We start from the raw sequence: 18,355 nt of genomic DNA on the forward strand, positions 1-18,355 counted from the left end.
GACACATATCTGTAATGGTCAATTCCAAATCCCGAGTTGTCCAGCACAAAGAACGGTACTGGCATGTGAGGCTGAATGTAAAAGAAGTTTTAGGTGCTTCCAGTCACAACATGGAGGCACAGCCTGACTTGAGATTGTGTGTCGGGGTCTCGGGTCTCCCAAAGGCCAGCTCTGCGTTACTAAAGGGGTAGGTGGGTGTGGGCTATCTGCTAGGGCTCTGCAGGCCCCCTGATTTTCATAGAGGCAGCATCAAAGCCAGAGGATCCCAAACTCTTGAACTGCTGTGTGGATGCTGACGATGCTCTTCTTCTGCCCCATTGCAGGAACACAGGGGGTTCTCCCAGTTGGAATTTCAGCGACTCCGTTGTAAGGAGACCACCTCACAGCTTCTGTGGTGTAGGTGGGGTTTTGTATTCATTCACACACGATTATGTTGTCAGTCTTCTTGAGCAGAGTTTTCTACTGCTGTCATCCCCTTTCAGAGAGCCAAAGGGTCAACACAATAAGCATTGCTGTACAGCGAGCAGTGGGGACTGCAGCGCGAATACACAGGATAAGAAACCTGAGGAACACAAAGAAAAGATTTTACTGATTTTTTTTCCCCCCGCTTCTTAATCCTAAATGTAAACCAGAATGTTGCAGAGCCGAGACAAGCAGGGATCACCTGCGATAGCCCTCCACAAGAGGGCTCCGACGACAGCAGTGACAGAGCTGTTCCGAGCTAGGGCAGCGCAGGACGGGCACTACAGCGAGTTACAGACCGGGTCAGCGCTCACTGTGAGACCTTTGGGCGGTACAGAGGTGCTATTCCTCTGCCAAGTGAGGATGACTACTGAATGCGCTACCTAAGCAGCAACAGGACATGGCTCTGCGCATCACACAGTTATACGGTGACGGTCGGTCAGCCACTAAGGAAGGAAGCGTGGCTTCCATCCCTGTCCACGGACAGCAGCCGTTCCAGGCACTGGGGTTGGGAAACAACAGTCACTTACAGAATAAGCCTGGCAAACTTTTATAACAAGAGAGGAATGTGGCAGAATGGATTTATTCAGTAGGTGAACTCCCACCACTCCCATCACAAAACCCCCCAGAATTCATGCTAACCAAGGCTCTAGTATCTGTTCCAGATAGGGCCTTCCCCAGAGGAAAACATGAGTGGGTGGTCAAGTTTGGAAATGAGATGAGTGGCCTGAATGACAGTTTCCCCTCCTTTCCATCTCAAAAATGTTAAGCTTTTAGATTACTGCAAAGCACAACGTGACAAATTCATGACTTCTAGGACTCTACAGCTGTTACTCTATGGTATTACCCTGACAATTCAGCATGCTGTGGTGAGAGCAGGAAATGCACTCACCGGGATAATGATGTGAATAAGAACAGTTAGCTGCTAATCTTTCCTTAAGTCTCTTGACTTGAAAAATGTCTTTTTGGAGGACACAGCCCTGAACACAGCTGAGGTTTCAAGCCAAAATGAATATAATGCTTTGTAGTCATAAAACCTTGGTAAGCCAGACTTTTCCCCAGCCCGTCCTTCACAACACCTCATTATCGAAAGTAACTCCTTTTAAAATATTAATGTTCCCTGGGCAAGTCTTAGAGGGGAAACTTTGCCTTCTCCATTCCTCCAGCTGCAGAAGGAAATGGAGATATCTCAGAAGTGGACTGGCATTGCTGATCTTACTGGGAAAGCTGGAGTCTTTTTCTTGTTGTTCACCTCTCCCTCAGCACCATTTGGTCAGTCCTTCATTTCTATCATCAGTGATGTTCCCATGTTTATGCATCAGATCACGTACACATCTCACAGGCCATCGGCCAGAAATAACCTCTAGGGGATGTGGGACTTGTAGTAGTGATCAGCTACTCATAAATGAGTCTAGCAGGACAGGAACTAAAAGACTGCCCAGTTCTTAGTTGGGAGGCCCATAAAATGAGCACAAGGGCAGTGGCAGGGGATGTCACTGCAGATCCAGAGAGACGGATGATTGTGCTACAAACCCACCGCTCAGGTATTAACCAGCTTCCTTACACAGGTTCAGAGGAGACACTGACAGTCAAAGTTGTCAAATGTTCCTTTTCTTTCATCTCTCTTTCTCTTCATCCCCATTTAATCCCTACAAAATTACATTAATTAAAGAAATGAATGCCACAAAAACTGGCACACCACCCATGCAGGGCCCATTCTGTGGAGAAAGGAGCTTAGCAGCCCAGGAAATTCAGTCCTTTAACATTTTTCACTAGATTAATTTATAGAAATTTGAAATAACCCAAACAAAGCAATGCCCCACAAGCAACATGAGCATCATTCCTCTAGTTACCTGACCAGGAAACATCATGTGTCTGAGTTGGCAACAGGGCCCTACTGCTTGTATTTACCCTTAAGGACAGCACACACTCGTATTAAAAGCCATACATGGTCTTGTGAGCTAACATTGCATGAGAATATAATAGTATTTGAGAAGCTATTTTGCCAAGAGAAGAATGGCGAAGAAAACTACCTGCAAATGCAATCTGGTCATACAGATGATATTTGAGATGTCACTTTAGAGCTCACAGGTGCCTTCGTACATTCTTTCACACCGTCGTCCACTGAATCCCGAGGCTTACAACAGTGAGAACAGACTGAAAAAGAAGATCCCTCATTAGTATTTGGAATTCCAGAAGACATAAAAGTGCTTCTTCAAAATGTCTTCTTCAACAAATCGAAGTATAACAGAGAGTGGGAAGAAAGGAGAGAAGAAGTTAAAGAAAAAGAAATCTTTCAGGTCTAGTTACTTCTGTTTTTCCTTGGCAGGACTCATCCCTGCAGTACATGTGAATATGGCTGGCCCATAGCTATAGTCTGATCTATTAGAAAGCTCTGTTATATATAAATGTTATCTATATAGTGTCATACGGATAAAATAGTTCTCACTAGTGCAGTGCTAGGACCTCAGTCTGGCACAAAGACAGGTTGCTACATGCTAAGATAAGGTCAGAAGGGAAATTATGGTAAAAGTTACGTCACTAAATGCAGTTTACCAAGCAAGTGAAAGAATGCCAGTGTTCGAACCAGCCAAGCAACTCTTTCAGTGCTTTAAAAGGAGTTCAGATTAAAAAGGTCCCTTTACTATGTCAGCATCTATGAATGACTTTTGTTTTAATAACTCAAGTTGAATCTCTCTGTTTATTACAGCAAATTGTACCTCCACAAATTTTACAACATGGATTCCAAGCTATTCTTTAAGAGACCTCTAATCTTGATCTAATCTTGGTGCTTTGTGTTAAATTAATTGAAGAGCAAAAAAAAAAAATCTAGAAGTTTCCATTCTTAAATTACTGCAAAGATAGGCTGTAAGCTCCTCAAAGTAGGGGGTTGTGAACCTCAACAAAGCATCTACATGTTTTGGTCACTACCACAATCATGCATCTGAGAACTCTTATTTCCGTTTAGGTCTATCTTTCTATTCTTCCCTCCCACACTTCAGCTCTTTGAAGCATGGCTTTTTGAGCTCAAAAACCACTCTTAGCATCAAGGTAGCTCCCGACTCAGCTTTCCATATGCCAGAACAGCAGAGGTACTCTCAGACCTATTCTGAGCTCCCACAATAACTCTTGAAAGGTGACATGTAGCAAGCACTCTTCAAACAGACATTTCCCTTCCCAGACTGGTGGCAATGCACAGCAGCACCAAAGTGTGATAACTGTACAAACTGGGAAGTTGGACTGAAGTTGTAGCTTCAGTTTCTTACAGTATACGCCTGGCCTGGAAAGTGGCTGTACAGGATAGCACCACCTGACTCGGCAAATCTACTCCCTGTGCATATTAGGAAAATGGGACTGCAAGGGAAATTCCAGTTTATGCAGCCATGTCCCAGGCTGTTGCAGGTGATCACATTCTACCACACTGGTATGCTTTTTACATCTACTTTAAAAGCAATTTGGTTTCTATGTAAAAGGCTATCTCAGAATGCTTCAGAATCTTACTAATTTAATGGTAAGGAACCTTTTAATGTCCAGCTTATATTTGTTTAGAGCCAAATCTTCCAATTCCAGTTCATTTTCTCCTATGATTAGGAGTTCATTATCCATGCAGCTAACAGCACAGGCTGTGATCAGCTGTGATTTTCTTGGTTTCAACCTGCTTGCTGCCTTCTCATTGACAGAGCGCCAGGGAACAGCACGGTAGAACCAGCACTGGTGTCATAGGGGCACATGAGTGGAAAATGAGGAGGTGCACAGGTGTCACCAAGAGTCACTGCCTTCCAGAAGAGCTTCCTTTGTGATAAAACACCAAAACCCAAATTAGCCCAGCCTGACTCAGTGGTCACATTGGTTTTTGAAGGTTGGTGAGGAGAGGAAAAAGAAAAATAGTAATGCTACATCCACACCTCTGACTTGGGAGTCAACTTGTCTGACTAGAGGAAGCAGAAGACACAAGCACGACAAACAAGTGTCCCTGAGTCCCTGGTGCCTAGAAAATAACCTCTTTCCAACAGGGGATACCACTGTGACCATGATGAGCTATAAGATGCTCAGACTGGTGGCTTCTGGTTTAAGTGGGCTGAACAGAGAGCATCCTCAGCGTGGGATTCTTGTCTCCAGACTTGTCTTCCCCAGTGACCTGACAGAACTTGATTGGGTGATATTTAAAATGTGTTGGAAGGCCTGCAGTCTTTCTCCAGGACTGCTTTTCAAAGCTGCTAACAGGGTGTGGATAGGACATCTTCTGCTGTTGACTTTCAATACTGGCTGGATGCCTTTATAAATCCATTAGATGTCTGCCCACATCTTCAGGGCCTTTCTGGCTAGGCCAGCTTAGACATGATTAGGAGCAATAGCTAACAGATGAGAATATATATAACAGATGAGATCCTCTTTGCCATTGAAAAAATCCCGGAGACATGTCTGGAGTTATGAAGACTTCATAGGGTGGGACAGGGCACCACACCTGTGCCATTTTCGGCCACACAAAGAAGACAAACCCATCTCTCCTGATTGGGTTTCTCCTAAGAGTGGGACATTGCTATGCTTAAGTCCTTTCTGTGGCCCTAGCAGTATGTATTTTTGTAACTTTGGCTCTGTGACTTTTCTCAGAGATTGTCTAGTAGGGTGTATAGAGAGATCCCATTTTGAAACTGTCAGTGCTCAGCTGTATCTATCATGATCACCAAGGTTCTTGTGTCTTAATACATAAAAATGGACCTTTGTGAATCTCTTCAATACTGTATACCCCTGATTTTGGAACTATTCTGATCTGCTGTCAAAACTCCCCATCACCCCTTCACTCTCAAACCTGAACCCTAGGGCTGCCTGCACACAAAATGTAGGAAAGTCCTGAGCTGGACTTAGATTTTGTGACAGTAGATGCTGCATGAAAAAAAAAAAGAAAAAAGGAAATGAGAAGAAGGTACAAAAATACCTAGTGTGTCAGTATAGTTTCTATAAATGTGTATTTTACATAGAAACTGCATAAGCAGTAAGACTGTTTCTTGAAAAAGGCGCTACACTTACCATGCCTTGGGAGGTATCGTGCTGCTAGGGTGATAGCCAAAAGGAAGACGATAATGATGATACTTGAAGCAGTAATGACATTGTAAGATGGAGGCACAGTAGGGACAATGCATTCATTTGGTTTTTCTGAGACAGAAGAAATAAAACATAAATAAAGCGCCCAACAACATATTGGCATTTTTATGTAAGAGCAGGTACGTGAATTTTGGTGATTCTGGCCAAATTCTAACTCAGATATTCAGCCTGCAAATTTACCTATTCGGTAAACAGACAAAGCTGGCACCTAAATTTCTTCCATGCCCCCACATTTGCTATGTGCTGAAATTTTTAACACATCCACAGAATCTGGAATGCTGGGTCTTTGTCCAGAAGAGGTCTGAGACAGGCAATATTTAAAAACACATAAGCTGTTTTTAAAGAAACTGATTAGGCTTGGTGGAAAACTCTGAGTCCATATCTAGAAAACTTCCATTCTCAAAGGTACTCTGCAGTTTTTATTACTGTTTTCACCAGATTTATACCTATTTTTTTTTTCCCCTCTGAATTCACAGGTGAGGGAGAATGGTGTATTAAACAGACTAGAATAGACTTTTTTCTGCAAGGCAGAAAAAGAGTGTTGTGGCAGAGTTCAGTTTCAGTGGTTGTGGAGCCTTTGGCTTTTCACCACTGGAGATGACCATTCTGCCACTTGGACATTAGAGTAGATAATGGACCGTTCTTGTACAGTACAGGACAGCCTTAATTCAACAGGAGGGACTGACTTGGTGCATGTTCATAGGTGTTCAGATTTTCATCATCTGCATCTGGCACAATTAAGCATCATTCAGCTTGTAAGACACTAGCCTGATCTGCTGTACAGCCTTCCTCTCCACTGTAGGGTTTGCAACCTGCATTTACCAGAGGCTGTATTCTGTCTGGAACTGCGTGTTCAGGAAAGACTTGTTTGGAGGACCATTTCCATCGTACCAAAATGGGAGTGGTTCCACATCTTAAAAATCAAGAAGTGGGGGTTTTGTGACTGCTGTTGTCACTGTTGATTATACCCTCCTCTGAGAATGTGTGTGACAACAGTGTGTTACTATTATTACTTTTTTTGTTGCTCTCCTTTTCTATGTAGTATGATATTCATAACCTTCTTCCATTACCACCTCTAGGGACGTTATGCACTACATCCAGCAATAACCATATTCATAAAGCACTAGTTTCTGTCATTTGTCCTGAAGTTGAATGGCACCTCTCCTCACGAGCCCCTTTGATTTTAGTAAAATTGATGAATAAGTCACCTTGATGAGTAAGGTACAATTCCCTAGGAAAAATAGTGTTTCTCTAGCTTCCCTTGAAGGTGCCTTTATCTCTACAGTGAAAACATCAGACCCAGAGACTTTTGAGAATACGTTTTTGGTAACAACATTAAAAAAAAAAAATCCTTTTGGCTTTAAGAATTTTCTTGCAAAGCCCCTTCTGCAAAACATCTGGACTGTAGTGTGCTGCCTCACCTCATGCTGTTTCCACTCAAGCTTTTCAAAGCACAGACGTATCTATTATGTTATCGCTTTTAAGCCATGCACAATGATGGAATTTTTTCCGTATGAGTTAACCCTATATTAAATATGTGTATGAAAGCATAATTTTATCTAGACCCCAGCTGACAGTTTCTGTCACTGAAGCAGGAAGAAACATGCTTGTTAAATGAGGAAATTCTTTTTAAGTGCAACCTGTGGCTTTTAAGGCATGCACATTTCTCAAGTCCCTCCAGTCAAATACCAGGCCTGTGTCATACAACTGGCAGCAAGGCCATGCTGGTACAGAGGGGCACTGAATGGTGGCAACCCCAACCTGTGGGAGCCACCAAGGCTGACATCACCAGATCACAACGGGATCCAGTTGCTCTCTCAGCCCAGCTGTGACTCACGGTGGAGCAGCAGGAAGACAGAGCTGTGTCTGCTTGTCCGTCACTGTCGTAACTCTCTTCTCCCACGCCTGCTGTCTTATAGCCTTTGAAATATTTTGGCGTGCAGCTCACAGGCGGGATCATTGGGTCATCCTTGCATGAACAGATACATGAAATCTACTGCTTTTTCAGAGAGGCAACTCAGAGTCAACAAAATCATTTTGTAACACAAACTATTAATAAAACATACTCAGAAGCAAACTGGCGGACTTGGAAAAGCCATTGTATTCAATGGAGCAAGTGATGCCGATGTCTTTGGTCACGTTGATCCTCAGTTTGCCAGTGACGTTGTACGGGCTGAAGCTGGACTCGGACACCCAGCTGGCATTCCATACCACAGATTTGTTGTTGAGGGCTCCAGAAATTTGGGGTTTGGGAAAACCTCCATGAGAAGAACATGTTACCACCACTTCAGTTTGTTCACAAGGATCAGTGGGTACTTCTGCTGTTATGTTCGGCTTACTGAAGTCAGCTGAAGCAAGAAAGATTTAGTTAGCATTCTGTCAGATTACAGCGAGGGCTGCAGTCCTGATCACCCACGGTCAAAGCAAAGACTCCCCCACAGGGCATTCTTCCTCCATCATAATCTGTTTGGCCTTCCTTGTGCCTTAAGCGTTCTCCCCACCGCCTTGAGTAGATATGGCCTTGGCCTTTCCTTCTTCTCCTCCCTGGGCACTACACAGACTTCATGACCCCACTTCGACAATGCTGCTGTTTCTTTCTACATAAAGCAGTTTGTGGAAAAACAGAGAGTCATAAAACAGGTAGGAAAAATACGGGACTGAATAAAATCTGTATTACGGGCAACAGTAGACAATTTCCTTTTCCCTCCTGTGTTAGTCCCGTCCCAGCCAGAAGCTCACAGAGGGTCCATCTCTGCAGCAAAAGGAGGCGAGTCACATGTTGGTGTCTCAGCCGGGATGGCCAGCAAGAGACTGAATGACATTTTCTGCATGAGAGCCCCTCCAGACGGCCCAGCTGAGAGCAAGACCAAGTCATACTAGTCATTGCAAAAATGTATAGCAATACACAGGTTCTCTCCGACCATGTTCTCAATGGACTTTTTTCTCATTACCAAAGACAATTTTCAGAGGTTTCCCACCCACACAGCTTGTTCCATGCCTTCCCGCCTGGTCAGCTGTATTCCTGTAAGTGTGTGTGAGGCTGCATGGTTAAATGGATGAGAGGAGTAATATGAGTGAAGAAGGAGAAGGAAGGTGATGTCCTTTTTAGCCTGCTCCCCTTTGCCAATCTGGTTCATCACGTTACTGTAAACAGTTGCATTGGTACAACTGAGGACGCCCACAGGTTGCAATAAGCAGCCCAGGGTGAGGAGGAGGAGGCAAGGCATGGCAAAGGAACTATTTAAGGCACCTCTCCCACAGGACAAATCTCCGTGGGACGACACCTTTAGCAGGAGAGGTACCAGTCAGAAAAAGAAACTCGGCATGTGGCTTCCTGGTGCGCCTAAGTCCCACCAACAGCACTGCTGCCAAAAGGACCAAATTCTCCCTCCCACCCCTGCCAGCTGGAGCCTGCACACCCCCTCAGGCGTCAGCCCCAGCCACAGCAAGGCCAGGCAGAGAGCTGCAGCAGGTTGCTCAACTCGCCACAAAACGACCCTTTTTGGAGCAGTTAAGGTTTTTGTCTGTGATTGCTCCCTGCCTGACTCACCATTGACCACATGACTGCTGGGGTCTGCACAAGGCAGATGGCCTTGCGGTCATAGCGTATCTTCCACAGCTTCTGCTGACCATAAACCCATGGTCTACGCTACCGAGTAACTACTAACTAGCGAAAGAAAGTTGCTCAACATTGCATGGCCAACCAATGTCCAACAAGGAGAGACTCTCATTTCCTTCCAGGTCCGCTATCTGTTGAGCAATATGGCATTGTCATCCAGCCTAGAAAGTCCCCTCAGACATCCCAGTTGGTTTCACCGAGGCTCCCTGATCAGTCACCAGGGAGTACCACCTTGCCACCTCTCTCAGGTTAGCCTGATTTGAGCAGGGGTGAGGGGAGCTTTTCCTTTTCTGATCCCCACAATAGCTGATCCCACTTTTTACCAAAGGCAGCAGAAGTCTACCACAATTATTACAACTGGCATGTTAAGATGGCAAGGGGATTTCTGGAAGGAAAGAAACTGGAGTATTTGCGGGGAGGAAAAGAGATCCGTTGTTTCACATTTTTCGAGAGGGTGCTGGCAGTGCACTTCCCTTTTTTCATATCAGTTCCCAGAAAGATCACTAAATTTGTCTCCTTGCACATATGCCCACCATGCCCTCAGACAAGCAGGCAATGGCCAACCTCAGGAGTTTGGGGTTTTTTTTGCCGACGAACCACATTCCAAATGGGGAATGCTCATTCACTGACTTGTCTGGAAGATTCCTGGAGCTCTCTGCTGCTAAAGGTATTCAAATGTATGTATATATTTATATATGTTACCAGTACCTCTGCCTTTGGTTGAAACCAACCGCCACAAAAACAGTGGTGGAAATGGAAAATAATGTCAACGGAACTTTTTGTAGCCTCCAAGAAAAGAATCAGATTCGTTTTGAGCAAAGGAACTTGGGTTGTTTCTTTAAGGTAAAAAGCCTCAAATCTCCAGCTGAGTTCAGCCTTAGGTTGTGGAGCTGTAGTGCAGCCCTCCGGAGAGCCTGGGCTCCCCAGGGCTTGGATGCAGGACTGGGATGCTGCTGTGGCTGAAGCAATGCCACCCCATTCCTCTTTTTCCCATGCACCAAGGGCTTGGTCTCTGCTTTGCCCAAAAGACAGCAGGGGGCAGAGGTGGCCTAGGGCACCCACCGGCAGTGGTACCTGGGGAGGTGTCCTGGGAGGGGTCCTCTCCCAAGAGGCAGGCATCAAGGGGAGGATGTTGGGCTGGTGGCAGGAAAGACAAATTTTCTGTACCCGGGGTAGCTTTGGAAAGGTAAAGAGGGAGGCTGCTAGAATGGAAATAGTTAACACGCCTTCCAGCACTCTTCTAGGCTTCCTGATGAAAGTCTATCTATCTGCTAGCCGAGGACTAAAGCTTGGAGGAGTGTCCTTCACGCCCGGATGCTGGCACCAGAAAGGTGTCGGGAGGCACCAAAAGTGCCTCAGGTGTCAGGAGGCAATCCACCTACCTGTAACAAAGAGGGTGACAGGCTCATCACACACAACAACTGAGTTCTGTGATTGTCTGAGGTGCTGAACTACACACTGGTAAGGGCCATTGTCCAGGATTTCCACGGGGGAGATCCACAGGGTGAGGTTCCTTGTATCCATCTCTGTCCGGTTCTCGTACCGCTCGTGCTCGGAGATCTTCTTCCCCTCTGCATAGGCAAGCACTACCTCCGTAGTGTTCTTCTGCCAGTAGACCCGGTAATTATGTAGGCTTTCCGAGTTGGGAATTTCATGACAACAAGGCAGGCCGATTTTTTCCCCCACTTTGCTTTTGACTACTTTCTTCTCCAGTGCATAGCCTATAGGTGGGGAGCAAACAAAAGTCAGTGAGACAGTGACATAGCCTTGTGCCAGGACCTGCTGCATAGAGCTCACCTCTTTCGGCTCTGTCTGCACCCACCGAGCTGTTTACAACTTCAGGTCTGTACTGAGGGGAAGCTTCCCTTGTCATTGCCTTTTACGTGATGCTGCAGTCCTATGTAGGATCCTGAGCTAGCGGGCACACAATAATTTCTGCATGGAATACTGAAGGCAAAAGCAGGAGAGTTACCTGCCTGAACAGAAATTTTGTTGGGCATTTAGAAAAAAAACACACCTCAGAGTAAAGAATTGCCATTATTCACGTAAAGGGATAAAAACGTACATGCCCAAACTGCTATCTTCTCTGCTCTCTCTTCTCAGAGCTCAGCATTTTGAAAGTCTGTGTCACCCTCTGGTGGGTCCCCTGCATGTCCAACAGGGTCACAGTGGACTATCAGTTTGGGGCGCTTGGGTTTTCTTCGGAAGGTTTTTTTTTTGTAAAAGAAAAAAACCCAAACCCTTCAAGATCCCAGAAGCTAGAAGCAACCCTACAATGATAAACAAAGGCTACAGCCGTACTCATCAACCTTCTGCTATTAGCAAACAATTTTGCCTAGTCTAGCTAAAACAGATTTATATTTGTGAAGGTCCATGGGCCTCCTTTGGGATTACTTGCAAACCAGCACAGGCATTCCCCAACTCCTGCCCAGTGACTGTGTCGGTGCCATAGCCGGTATACAGGCGTGTGCCTACAATAACAAGCTGAGACCCTTGCAGAGGGACATTAAGTACAACTTTGACCAGGTTACCACTAATACCCCTGCTTCGCACTACGACTTCTACACGCTCCGCTCCTGCGAACAGCCCTGCTTTTCCACTCTCCTTCTTCTTTCCAGGGTATAGGCACTCACTGGGACCAGGACCTGACACACGAGGCAATTAGCCTAGCAAGGAGCTCCTGCTGGTGCTGGAAGAGTGACCCAGTACCGACACACACGCGGTCCTATGCTGCACCAACGCCAGGGCAGATGGTTGGGCTTTCGCCTGGGTTTGTGCAACCTTCAGGATGATGCTTATCCCTGTGCACCCTGCTTTGTTAGTCCAGAAGGTCGAGCTGCTTTATGTTTGCCCTGGTTGCTTCAGCCTCACTACCTTAGCACCCATCTCCAGTAGTGGAAGGGAGACACCAATCTGTTGCGCTCCATTGACTGAGAGCAGAAAAACAAGGAAATAGCTGGCCACAGGACAGAGAAGATTCAAATTCCTTCTTCCTTCCCTGCAGGACAGATCTCAGTAAACATGTCAGAGAGACAGCAGGAAAGTCCTGACCAGGCAGTGTGTCACTGTTGGGGAGACTGAAGGACCTCCCGTCGATGGAGGTGAGACCCCATGTGCAAAGCCTCTGCCTGAATCGTGAACTGAACGCTTGACAAAGCTGAGCCTAAGAACTGCCGCCCACGCCCAGCAAAGTCTGGCTGATGCTGGCTTACAGATTATTGCCACAGCCAATGCCTAACCTCAGCCACGCTGTACACAGGCACAGAGTGTGACTAGGGATGCTGTGACCTTCAGATTCAGCTGAAGTCTCCCAACCAGCCACAAGCTTGTTGCCCACCAAGGCACCCAGACCCTTGGCACACCGTCACACAGCTGGCAGTGAGATCCCTGGGCAGGCTGCCCTCTGCCCAGCCGCACACCCTGATGATGTGCTTCGCAATCTGCCAGTTGCCGGTGCTGGAGGGAGACAAGCAGATGTTCAGCTGGTGCCGCAGCACAGCCGATCTTGGGGCAGCACTGGGGGCTGCTTGCTGAAGTTAAGCCCAGACAGAGAGCCTGGGACCGAATGTGAAATAAGCTTTCACCCCCCGCTCCCCTGTGGCACAACTACCCCTGTCCCACTGGCACATTTTACATTAAATCTGTAGGAAACGCACTGAAAAATACTGGGGAAGTCCTGGCAACGCTATGGAATGTTTTAATATTAGTTAAATAAAATAGAATACGTAATTAAATGAGCAACTTCTCATTTAACTGGTTTCCCTCCAGTCAGCTACTTCATTGGTCTTCCAAAGGGAAAGATTCAAAGTCACTTTTTTTCCCCCTCACTACCTGTACTTCCCCTTACAATGCATTGCAGACTCTGAGAAACCAAACTGGGGCAGACCAGGAGCCCACTCAGCCTGCTGACCTGTGTCAGCCAGCAACCGGTAGCAAAATGGTAGAAAAACTAGTTCTTCCATACCACACAGGATAAGAACTGCCATACCCTGCCAACCTATGGCAGCCAGGAATTGAGGGTTTTCTTGACATCAACTGTTTAATTGCTACTGCTAGACCTACCCTTCAGGAAGAGTTCTTGCCCCTTCAGGAATGCATGTATATTTTTGGCTTCCACAACATCCTGTGACAATGAGTTGCACAGTTTGATTACATGCTGTGTGAAAAAGCATTTCCTTCTGTTCACCTTAAAAGCAGCCCACTTTAGGCTGTGATTCTTGAAGTTCCTCCTCCTGCGTGTCTGCATGCATTTGTGCGTGTGTGTGATTTTTCCCTTGACCACGTCTTCGCTTGCTCTCACAGTTCAGCTCTTACTTTTGCTGGAGAGACTCACAAGAGCAGCCAGTCATACTTTGGGATTGTGGAGCCTGATAAAGACAATTTTCTATTTTCTTTTGCAGCAATAGGGGAAGAGTAGGCGTATAGTAAATGTCACAGTGACATCGTATCATGAGTTGCATGAGGTTCTCTGCGTCTTGCCCCTAAGAGTCTCCTTTGCAACCAAAAGGAGAACAAAAACCTTCTCGGCAGTACATGTGCAGGGGCTGGAAACTCCTGCTGATGTCACATTGACCCTTAAAAGGCTCTGCACCCTTGAAACTGCAACCTGAATGCTGCAAGCCTGAAGGAACCAAAGTCCACAAAGAGTCATTCAGCCCCAAAAAAGTCCCCTTTCACTTTAAAGGTGAACTGCAAAGCAAAAATGAAAATTCAGTTCTGTCCCATTTCTGTGTTGAATGCTCTCTGTAACCAGGCTGTGGGGGGAGGTATCCACCATAGAAATAATTTCTAATGACTTTTCTAGAAAAAAAGATCCCTCCTTTTCCCACCCCGCTGAAGCTCAGCCGCTCCCTTGCTGTGCATGCTCATCGCTCCATCTCTGGAAGCCTGCAGCGTGTGGCAATGCTGAATGGACGAAAGGGCTGACTTTCTGTTCCCCGGGGCAGAAAAACATGTTTCATTCAAACTACACCTGTGCTGCAAACACCCCATATGGCAGGGCTAATTAGAACAGAAAGGTGAGTGGAGAGGAAAACCATCCTTTCTTGTTTGCTCTGAAAGTCAGCAAGCAGGAGAGCTACTGAGCCCTCATGCCTATTTTCTTCACTCCTTGCCCAAGCTGTGTTTCACAAATTCCCTGGCCACAGGCAGCTGGGTTATCCTGACCACACATACAGTCAGGCGGTACAGGAGGGCAGATTGCCTCTCGGACAGAAGTCCTGCAGAGACATTTGACTGTAAAAGGCAGTAAAAGACCACGCAATGCTCTAGAGAAGCAGCGCTGAACTGTTGGAAACCTTCAGATAATTCCTGGTGATCAGAAACCCCAAAGCCATTCTCTTTCCCCTCCGTTCCCCATTTCTCTACTCTCCTGAAACGGTTTGCCTTTTTTTTGGTCTTACCTTGTGTTACCTCGCTTTGCACACAACCCACAAAGCAACACACATGAAGGGAAAGTTCCTTCTTGGTGGGCCTGGAGTCCTTTGCCCCTGCGTAAGCAGCAGGTAAGACAGTGGATCTGCATATTTTTTTGACCGACAGTCCTGTAAAAAGCTCTGAGGCAAATTGACGGTGGCCCTCCAAAACTGGGAGGCTCAAAGCAGCCTTGCGCTGCTTTTTTTCCATAAGGTCCCCTATTTATCTTTGCAACAGCAGCTGGTCTCTCCACTCTTAAATTATTGGCATCACTGACTTTACCTAGGACCACGCACTTGGGACTCCTGCTCTGCTGGGGCACCGACACCTTTCTTGCCCTCTGCCTGTACGTGGGCTGGAAAAAGGGCTTGGGGCAGCTCTGGGAGGAGGTGTACATCCCGTCACGGTGAGGCAAGGGCACTTCTGGTAACCGGGGCTGGGCCAGCCAAGGAAAACACGTCTTGTGGAGCTGTGGTTTTCTCCTGCCAGCCATCCCCTGGGGTCAGTGTGGGAATCACACCCAACAGTCCCTGAATAATTCTGCAGCTCAGGCCCCTTGTTTTCTGTGAATAGCACATTCACCCTAAACTTGCAGGGTTTATCTTTTGAGGACAATGCAGTATTTCACGGGGATTTCCAAGCAAGACAGATAATCAGTTGAAAAATTGCGAAATTTTGAAAAGCCGAGTCTTTAAAGGACTAGACACTCCCCCTTGGTCTTTTATTTATCCCAGGTGATTTTACTAGTGGGGAATCAGATTCTCCCAAAGCTTTCCATGGAGTTAAAATTTAGCAAATGTCCTGTGCTACACTGGAATACGTGAAGAAATGCTTTGTATTTAAATCAGTGTTGTGACAGACTCCTGTGAATACGCTGATCAGAGAAAGATCCCGTTAGGTGCCCAGATAGCTCTTATGTGGAGACGTCATTTCAGCAGTGCACAGAAACCGTTCCTTCCTCTGCGTTTCACTGTAAAGGCCCCATGCAATGAGAAAGATGGGATGAAACAGAGAAAAGTGGGTGATGGCAGGCCCCGCTGACTGTCCTCTTTAAGGAGCCCGTGACTGCATATTAACCAGGGCACGAGTGCCTGGCAAGCCTCCTAGGCTCCTTCTACCCTGACTCCACTCCAACAGGTGGAGGCATGCAAAGGGAGGTCTTGGCACGCAGAGAAAGGAGGAGCAGCCCTTTCCCCTTGCATAACCCCAATCCGAACCTTCCCGTCACAAACCACAGGCCTGCTGCTCTGGCAAAGCAAAGCAGCTGCAAATCCAGATTGCTTTGCTCATGCCACGGTGACCTCTTGCGAGGTCATGTTCCCTTAGTCATCCCAGATACGGTGAGAGAGAGAAGCAGAAGAGAAGGCATCCCAAAGAAAAACAGCAATGCACTTCATTTGGCAGCAGTTCCACTCAGTCTCGCTTCCCTGTACCCGCTCATGCTAGTCAAGTGTGCCTGCAACAATTAAGTGACGGGATTAATACTAGTTTACGATGATGTCACGGCAGGCCTGAGGTAGGGAAATGGTTTGAAGAGGTTTTTCGAAAAGTTCATCTCTGCTTGCTTCTGCACCATAACCTCAGGGTGCTCTGCTTGGAGCAGTATAGCAAGGGCACGGCACCCCTTAGGTGGCTTTATGCACTTCTCATCTTCACGTTGCCACATTCCTCCTAAACAAAACAGTAACCTTGTTTTGCCCAGCTCTACGCTGCTTGATTTGGCAATGATTATAACATCCCCCTGGTGTTTTAGTGCCTGACTCCTTCAGCAGCCTTCACTCCATTTTAATGCTGTTTTGTTTCATGTGCAAAGCCTTTAGTGAAAAAATCCCTGAAGTCAGGTTAAGTGACTGTGAAAACCAGAGGACACCTTCCTGCGTCTATAGACAGAAAGGCGGCCCATCTTTGGGAGTCCACACTAATCCTATTTTTTTCCCAGCAGTGTGCTAACTCAAAGCCTTATTGATGACAAATGAAATTATTAATCGTATTTGTCTCCCTGAGCATACGTTGATAAGCAAGGATGCACTGTAGGTAACACTCATTGTAGAGTGGTTCACAGGGCGCTCTCAACACACGCCGGTGTTTGATGTGGGCCCGGCTTCTCAGACATGCAGTACTCCCGCTGAAGCCCTCTATCCCACTGCGGTTTCCTTTGCAGGTTGCAGACCGAATGCTCTGCTTTCTCCAGTCTTAATCACTGCTCACCAGAAAGCAGATTTCACACCTCCCTGATTGCCTTTTTGCCACAAAAGCCAGCAAGGCAACCCAGCCAGACAAGGAATGAAAGGAAATGCCATTACTGAGTCACGACTCCGTCAAAAACCTGGCTTCAAAGGGAAGGAAACTCCATTAATCACGAAGAACTTCCACGATCTGCAATTAGCAACTGAGAAGGCGAAAGGGAATCTGAAATACTTTGGTAAAGGGGCTCGCTGCAGCGCTGGGGCAGCTCCAGCCAGCCGGTACACTTTCCTCTTGCTCCAGCTCATGTTTCGGTACTTCTTGAGATAAAGCTTTCTGAGTCACCACTGCCACGGCTGGGACAAGCCCACCGCCTGGGTATGTCCAGTCTGCTTTGTTTATAAGATGAGTAAGATCGCAACTCTTCACAAGTCAGTTGGCAAATTTCTAATCTTGGCACTAGCCTGGAGGTCAGATCCAAGCAAGGAGCTGGAGATGAGATGCCAAAGTACTTGGGGGTGGGATGAGGACTATATCATGTCTTAAGATCTTCCCCTTTGCTGCGGAGCCCTCCGCATGGGTGTCGCTCGGGGAGGAGAGGAAGGAGGGCTTGCTTATCTCCTGTGCTGCATACCGGCAGGGACACCGGCGATGGGGACACAAGAACATCTTTGACTTGGGGAAAGGAACAAAGGGAAGAGTCTTTCTGAATCTTCCCCTTTTCTCCATTCCCAGCACGCAGAATGACGTGGTGACCCGGTAGAATAAAAAAGGGCAGGGAGGACATTGCATCTGGATGTCCTCAGAGGTTTTGCGTGTTTGAATTCCTTTTGAGGTCAAATTCCTGCAACTGGCTCAGCACTCTTACAATTTCCCAGTTTGGAGGCAGAAACTAGATGTGGCAGTTGCGTAAGATAGCCCTTTGGGGGATATTTGTCGCACTCAAAGACAAAAATAAATTTGTTAATTTTTTCCCCTGCAGACTCTGTCTCGCTGACTGGACCACTTTGTAATTCCTCTATGTCTACCTCCCAGCTGAAGATGTTCTCAGATCATTTTCTTAATTCCTCCAGTACCACTGCCATGCACACTGCTGTCCTCGCAGCACAGCTTTTGAAGTTGAGGTTCTCCCCACTGTTTAAGGCCACAGTTTTCTTCAGTGCTTGCTAAATCTCACTGCCTCACGTGCTCCCCAAGAAGCCATTCCACTCTTGAAACTAATAGAAGGTGAAAGTGCCCAGTATCCAGGAAAATGAAGTACGATACCTCTCACATAAGCCCACTCAAAATTAGAAAAATTACAGACTGGGTTTGTTTTTTTTTTGCTTCTAAAGTACTTGCCCACAGACATAGCAATATTCACCAGTGCAGCTAACAACGCTACAGGCCTGCCAACCATTATCTTCTCATAAAAACCTGGTCCCTGCTCAGGCACTAACTCACAAATGCTCTGCAGATGACAACCTTGACAATAACCCCTCAGGTGGAGGACTGGCTGGAGGAGAGATTAAACAGCCCTATCTAAGAGTGCAGCATGGCAAATGGTAATTAACTGTAGGATGACTAAAGAAA

The 18,355-nt window shown here is 46.6% G+C and overlaps 1 protein-coding gene across 1 annotated transcript; it reads right to left on the reverse strand.

Moving 5' to 3' along the window:
* Positions 1-2,512: 2,512 nt before the first annotated feature.
* On the reverse strand, positions 2,513-12,640 carry CD80 (CD80 molecule; the record flags this gene model as incomplete). The annotated part of the gene is made up of 5 exons (XM_009698271.1): positions 2,513-2,619; positions 5,491-5,616; positions 7,632-7,913; positions 10,567-10,905; positions 12,522-12,640. Coding segments are annotated over 5 exons (973 nt in total), but the record flags the coding sequence as incomplete, so codon positions are not given.
* Positions 12,641-18,355: the final 5,715 nt, after the last annotated feature.

The sequence above is a fragment of the Cariama cristata genome, unplaced genomic scaffold (assembly GCF_000690535.1).
Source record: "Cariama cristata isolate BGI_N322 unplaced genomic scaffold, ASM69053v1 scaffold18524, whole genome shotgun sequence".
Classification (NCBI taxonomy): Eukaryota; Metazoa; Chordata; class Aves; order Cariamiformes; family Cariamidae; genus Cariama; species Cariama cristata.